General features: G+C 30.4%; 1 protein-coding gene across 1 annotated transcript in view; it reads left to right on the forward strand.

Moving 5' to 3' along the window:
• Positions 1-943: 943 nt before the first annotated feature.
• The window catches only part of LOC110026779, a 22,837-nt gene continuing 16,121 nt past the window's right edge, over positions 944-7,659 (forward strand). Inside the window, exons 1-7 of the mRNA XM_020727896.1 lie at positions 944-1,119; positions 1,268-1,443; positions 1,537-1,718; positions 1,822-2,106; positions 2,197-2,255; positions 2,380-2,416; positions 2,538-2,609. Coding sequence (XP_020583555.1) covers positions 1,020-1,119; positions 1,268-1,443; positions 1,537-1,718; positions 1,822-2,106; positions 2,197-2,255; positions 2,380-2,416; positions 2,538-2,609 — 911 coding nt within the window. The 5' untranslated portion in view covers positions 944-1,019. The remainder of the gene's footprint in view (positions 1,120-1,267; positions 1,444-1,536; positions 1,719-1,821; positions 2,107-2,196; positions 2,256-2,379; positions 2,417-2,537; positions 2,610-7,659) is intronic.

Here is a 7,659-nt window from a genome sequence, read left to right on the forward strand (position 1 = left end):
TATGATAAATAAAATATAACATTCATGTATTTATGAAAAATGTACTTTAAAATTTGGTTGATAACATAATGTTAGCTATTTTACTTTAAAATAACACATCCTATAGCTTTATTTTTTGCCTCGTGTGTGATTTTAATTAACTTACGACATTTTTCTGTTACATGCGCAATTGTTTTAACTACGAAGACATCCCAATGAACATAAACAAATAAAATCAGTTGTTAAATCTCAAAGCTTCTTTTTACGATACATTGATATCCAGTTATGAAGATGTTTAGCTGCGTCCCTAATTTACATGAAATAAGATTTAAACTTTGACGGAGAAAAACTCCCATATGAGAGTCAGATTTAGTAGATCCAGATTTACATCGAAAAATAGACTAAGAGAGAGAATATTCGATTAAATGGACCGTACGATTTAATTTTTATATATTTTTTTAGCTGGATTAGCATTCATGAATAATGTATATTTCATGCTACCAAACTTCCCCTATCTCTAATTTTATAAATTAACTTATTTGTTAATTTCTACCAAAATAATTTATAATTTATAATTTATAATTAAATTTATTTTGAGATCATAAAAGTATACATTTTTAAAATGCTAAACACATCCTAAAATAAATTTAATATTTTGTGATAAATTTGGTAAGAAAACCGTCAGCTAAAAAAATATTTTAAATGTATAAAAGCCTCAGCTTTTTCAGCTGACGCCAGAATAAACAATAAATATTAATTTTATTAAGAAAATGGAAAAAAAAAATTGAATCAGCTTCCGTCATCAGATTTTAATTATGATAAATTTTAGTGCTTTTATATTTATTTTAGATGTTTAATATAAATTAATAATTTATTAAATCAAATATTACACTCGTTTAAAAAAAAATAAAATAAAAATAAAATGTAACTGTTTGCACGATTTGCTTTTTCTGGATTTCTCATCCATTTTATGACTTGTGGATTGCTTGACAGCGAAAGCATTGAACTCCGAGAAAAGGAAAATCGCAGCTTTGAATTTCATGGCTATCTCGCGAGACAATTCTTCGCTTCTCCTTCTCTTAACAATTTGCATCTTCTTTGTCTCTTCTGAGGCTGCTTCTCAGAAGAAATCCTCACACGGTTAAGTGATTCTCTCCCTGTTATATTTTTCAATTTCAATGTCTCCTTTTTCTTTTGCGTTTCTGAGAAAGGATGCTTCTTTGTCTGAAAGATTGTTTTTTGCTAACAAGTATTGGTTTTTGAAAGAATATTGGATTTTTTTTTTCAGTTAATGGAAGACAAAGCATTGTTCCCTTCAGGAGGTTTGGTGCGGAGATTTCTACCAAGTTGGTGAACAACAACTCTTTTGTCTTGGCTTCTAAGAGAACTGAGAGGAGAGACCCTTTGAACAACTTTAAGGATTACACCGGTGGTTGGAATATCAGTAATCGCCATTACTGGGCTGTGAGTTTTCTCAATCCCTTATTTAACTTTCCTGTTCTTTGTTCCTGTTTCCTGAGATTCTTATCCATCTTACAAATTGTTTTTTCTTTGCAGTCTGTTGGTTTTAGTGCTGCTCCTCTCTTTGTCATTGCCCTTGTGTGGTTTGTGATCTTTGGATTGATTTTGCTCTGTAGTGCTTGCTATTACTGTTGCTGTCGCCGCCCTATACACTCCTATTCTCGAGTAGCTTATGCAATCTCTATAATACTGCTCTTGCTCTTTACCTTGGCTTCAATGTATGAGCTTTTCTTCTTTCATATCTTATTTTAATGCTTGTAGTTTTTGTTAGGTCATTGAATTGGCATTGATTGTTTTATATCTTTGTGTTCATTTATCCAGTGTTGGATGTATTCTTTTGTACAATGGTCAGGGGAAGTTTCACAGCAGCACATCAAATACATTGGATTATGTTGTGGGTCAGGCAAATTTTACTGTGGAAAACCTTAGGGCTTTCTCTGGGAATTTGTCAGCTGCTAAGAGGATCAATGTGACCAATTTGTTTGTTCCTGGTGATCTACAAGGTAGGATTGATGAGATTGTGACGAGGGTTAACACATCCGCGAATGACTTGGATAGACGTACAGCTGACAATTCTAAAAATATTAGAGATGTTCTAGATACTGTGTAAGAATTTTCAGCATCTTTTGACGGGTTTCCCTTCACTTTAAAATTTGGAGTTATCCTATGTGAGATGATATTCTTGATGTAATGTAGGCGATTGATTTTGATCATCGTAGCAGCTGTGATGATTTTGTTGACTTTTCTTGGCTTTGGTGAGCTATTTACATAAGCTTATTATATCTGAATATGGAATTTTAATAGTGGACAGTTATAATATATATATATATATATTTATGTTTGGGTGATGTGATTAATTTTTTTTTTCTTTCTTAACAGTTTTTTCTATATTGGGACTGCAATTCCTTGTCTACATGTAAGTGGCATCTTTTTGTTACATGCATATTCCTTCCTCCTAAAGCCTTATGTTCACAGTTTTTCATAATGCTTCTAGTCAACAAAGTTGTTTGTTGATCACTTTGTTGTTAAATTTTCAGCTTGGTGCTCATTGGATGGTTTCTTGTTGCGGCAACCTTTATTATGTCTGGTGTATTTCTTCTTTTGCATAAGTAAGTTCCATTTTGCATTAAGTTTTGATTAGATAACTGGGCAACTGTGTAATAGATCCTGTAGTTTGCTGCACCATTGGAAACATTTATTCATAAATTTGTTGTTGTATTTTGCTATAGCTGTTTCAATCTGATTCCATGTGTTTGATCTATTTCATTTCTTTTTTCCCTCAGAGGTATTTTTTTAACATATGAGCTTTGAAAATATTTTCCATGTTACTTTACTTTTTCTTTATACTATCTTGGTTGTATATGCCACAAAGAGCCATTTTGTTTTGAGGATAAGTGTTTGGAATTGAGTTATAACTTTTTTTGTTTGATGGAGAGTGGATGAAAGTGATCTCCACTTTTGAGGGCCTGGAAGTTGCCTTCATTTATAAAGTTGATGCGATGATGGCAGTCCAAAAAAAGATGTGGAAATTGAATTCTGAAAAAATGTGTTAATGCAAAACAAATAAAAATGATTGAAATTGACTTCAATGAAAGTCAATCCCATAGTTCAGCTCCAACCACTTCCATACATTTATATCAAATCCAGTGGCCTTCAATATTTAATTTTTTTTTCTTGGAATGTTGAGGAATACATCGAAAAAGAGATGGCTTGAACTGGTGTCTTGGAGAAACAATCTTCTCTTCTAACCAATGTGTTTTGGATTCCTTCATGCCTAAATATGCGTTTACTTATAATCTATTTCACCACTTTATATTATGGACATTTGCGAAGATATATACATTTATATGTACTATGTTATATTTTTTTATTTATTATGACCTGCATCGTCAATGTTTGTTCTTCTGTATTTTTGAAGCATTTTTGTATATTTGTTGAAGTATGTAGCATTTTTACTGGCTGGAGCTAATTTTCTTGTTGAGACACATTTACACGTATTTGTTTGCACAATCAATTGTCTTGTGTTAGGTAAATATAGTAAATGATAATCCTAATGTAAAACTCATTTATATACTTATGTAAAATGTTAGAGAAAAAAGTGATTGAAGAAGGAAAGGAATTTTTCTCATTCTTCTTTATAACCTTCTTTAACCACCAACACTTTTTTTCCTTGTCTCCTCTTAATTTTATGAAGTCAGTTTACCAATTACTCTAGAATTTGTAAATTTTGTTTTTTTATTATTTTCACTTAATATGGTTAGACAATTGATTATCTACTACAAATGGTTTAAAAATCTGAACCAATTAGAAACTATTGTAGTTGTGATTGTTAGGAATAACAAAGCTGCATAATGTTAAAGCAGCAATCAAGAAGCATCTTCTTAACATATTTCATGGTATGTGCAAATTTGAATGCACTAATAAGATGAATAGATACAAATAATGTGGAAGGATCATGAAGAAAGGGTTCAAATAAAACTAGTATGGCGAAAAGATGTGCTTATTGAGTTAACACTTTATTCAGCATTCAACATGAATGATTGGAGGTTTTATTATTTTGATTTTAAATATTTGGCATTAGGCTATTGATTTCAAAGCTGAATGCAATACATCTACTATTAGAGTTTGAGTTGACTGTACGTTTAATCAATTATTTTTGGCATGCATCCAACCTGAAGCATGTTCTCCACTCCAGTTTGTTTCCTAGCTTATTTAAAGAAGTCTTGATATAATTAATTATAGAAATGATTACAAAAAAAATATCTTTCACATAGGTGTATTTGTTTTTAGTGTAGCATTATTGTTTGTAGGTTAATAAGTTACTTGTTAACGATTGATAACAGGGAGTTTATTGTGTTTTGGTCCAATACAATTGATTTTTATTGGCTATATGAATTAGGTTTAATGTTCATTTCAGCTTTTTAGTTTTTATTCATTCATGTTTGCTATGCTTTTACTTTACTTTCACTAATAAAGTTACTTATTATGGGTTATATGCATGTTTGTTACTTAATTCTAAGTTAACTTTCATACATCTTGATATAAGGTTGTCGACTTTGAAAATCTCCATCGAGACATGTATATTTGACTTTGTATTAGGGTTAATTTATTAGAAGATTTGATTAAATAGTGTAGACAATAGTATTTCACCATCTTAGAGATTTCTCCCTCTATTTCTAGTTTAAGACTTTCTTTAGGCACTATTCTTCATTGTTAGTATCCCTATTAATTCATTAATGCAATTTTTTATTATGGCTAGTTTGTATGCATTAAAATAGATCATTATGATAGTTTCTTATTTGGTTGAACATACGGGGAGAATGATTTGCTATAACTGGTTCAAAGTATAATGTGAGAGGACTATGATAGATTGATCCACTGGGCAGATAACACACGTTTCACAAATGTACATGTCGATCAATTAATATACAAATTAGAGTTCGAATATCGATCGTAAAAGGAAATAGGTTTATTCTTTATTAGGACAAATACTAATTTGTAAAATTTTTAGTTCTATGCAATGATTAAACTTAAATTTGAAAATAGAAATGTTGGAATGCAAAAGAAATTGATTTTTGTGTTTTTTTTTATTATTTTTGACACCAGACTTATTTAGATTAGCATTATGTTGACAATTGAGAACAAAATATTTGAATGCTCAATAATTATGTTGACAATTGAGAACAAAATATTCTTTATCCTCTTCCGAAATTTTAAGAAGCATTGGAGTTTTATATTATATTTTGGAGTCCTAAACTTGCAAAAACCCCAAGGTTCCATATTCCTCAATTAATTAAGCTCCCCTAATAGCAATATATCTATTCTACAAAAGAAATGTGTGTTTACCTAAATGTTTCATTATTTTTCTCTAATGCTCTTCATTACGATAGATTTTAACAATCAACTGATAGTAAATCATGGCTCATCAACTATTTTCCTTTAAAATGCAAAACAAACAGGGATTAATTAAAACCATAACAAAATACTATTCCAAAGCAATCAACACTTTGTTACAAATCATATTTTCACATGTTAACAAAATTTTACAAGTTCCAATGATATGCAAGAGACAATGAGAAGAAAGAAAACACCAGGGAGAGGGAACTTTTATGATCTTCACGCTTCGAAAGATTCTTCTTTTCATAATATGATCCTTAATCCCTTGTGTACACTCTAAATCCTTTCAAAATTGCTATCACGCTCTTTCACTCACACTTGCCACACACACACTGCCAGAAGTCCTTCTAGCCTTCTAGACATGCCTATTTATAAAATTCTCTCTCAAATTATCATAGAAACTGTCAAAACTACACTAGTAAACATCCCTGGTCTGGTTGTAGCACAGCGACGCTGAGATGTAGTGTCGGGACGTTGCAATGAGCACTAGAGAGTTAACTTCAAACCCTGGGATGCCAAGCTCTTGAGTATTTTGGATTAATCTTCTTCAGAATTTGGCGTTGAGATGCCATAAACATAGTGTCGGGACGTTGCAATGAGCACTAGAGAGCTAACTTCAGACCCTGGGATGCCAAGCTCTTGATTTTTTTGGATTAATCTTCTTCAGATTTTGGCGTTGAGATGCCATAAACATAGTTTTGGATGCCAAGCTCTCAATTTTCTAAAATTTTTTTCCACAACTGGCAACTAGGTGTTGTATCCCTAGCACAGAGGTGTTGGTGTTTTATCACTTGGCCATCATAAGTGTTGCGTAGGAACGCTACTTGCTATTTCCACGATTCTTCAATTCGACCCGTTCTACTGCATTCTTGCCATAAAATATCAACAAATACCAATAGAAACCATGAAATAGAATAAAAATATACTAAAAATTAAACTTCATTGAAGACATTTTCAAACACTTACCAAATTCCTCCAAACTTAATCTATTACTTGTCCTTGCATAATTTTAAATTTAAATTTTTTGGAAAGATTTTATGATAGCTATTTTTTTTTGAAAATATAAATTCCATAAATAATAACTTAGGATCTTTTAAATTTTTCATAAAGATTACTACTTGTCAATATCACATGAACTTAATTATTTCTTAAATTTTTATTTTCATTGATATTTCCCTTAATTCTAAGTGTCACTTGTGCTTAACTTTGTGATAATTAACTTCTAATGATTTTAGTTCTTTAAAGATTGGAATACTCTTTAGCTTAAGCATGTCAAATGATCACATAATGGATTTTCTATTCTAAATATAATATGTATAATTAAATTCTTTTAAGTTTAAGCCACTCATTAACCAAAAATTAAGTTATAATTTTAAATATAAATTATTAAATCCTGTCCTAATTTTTTTTTTCTTCTTTTTTTTTTTCTCTTTTCCATTTCTTTTGTATTTTTCCTTTGATTTGGTCTTTTAATTTTTATTGGACTCTTTTTGCTTTCTAATTTTTAGAGGATCATTTTTATTGAATGAAAATTTTCTACTTTGATTTAAACTTTATTTCTTTCTTTTGATATGCAGACTAAATCATTATCTTAATAATTTTATTATTTATTTATAGTTTAGTCTATATTCACCCATTACAATGTTGTTTAATTTGAAATTATCGTTTAAGAAATTGTAAATTTTAAAAGTTATTTTAGCTATCTATCTATTGGTTATATAGAAATCTAATGTTCAAATCATCTTAAGTTGAGATTATAGGTATAAATTTTGTGAGATTTTACTCTTAGAAGAGATCCAATTCTTAGACGAGACATTGAAAACAAACAAGGTAATTTTTACGAGACAAACAAACAATTGGTTAACAATAGATCATGAGTACAATTACAACTGAAGGGAAATACAACTAATACAAAACAAGTAAAAGAACAAATGAAATACGTCCAATCACTCAATTAAAGTACACATAACGAAAACAAATCAAGTGAAAAGACAACATAATGCAACAACAAGCAACAAGAACGAACTGGACATTAATAAAATCTTGCTAATAATCTTCCTCCTCACCCTTATTGTCATCCTCTTCCTTCATTGGTCACTCAGGGGTTGTGTAATGCTGGAATGGAGGTGCAATAGGGAACTAAACAACATCAGGACCCGCATTCATCAAGCAGTCGGAGAACATTCTAACTAGGGTTGAGTTAAACTCAACTTGGTAGGTGTATTGTTGTTAGTGCTGATCAATAAAGTGGTCAAAAACATT

The sequence above is a fragment of the Phalaenopsis equestris genome, unplaced genomic scaffold, assembly GCF_001263595.1.
Source record: "Phalaenopsis equestris unplaced genomic scaffold, ASM126359v1 Scaffold000400, whole genome shotgun sequence".
NCBI lineage: Eukaryota > Viridiplantae > Streptophyta > Magnoliopsida > Asparagales > Orchidaceae > Phalaenopsis > Phalaenopsis equestris.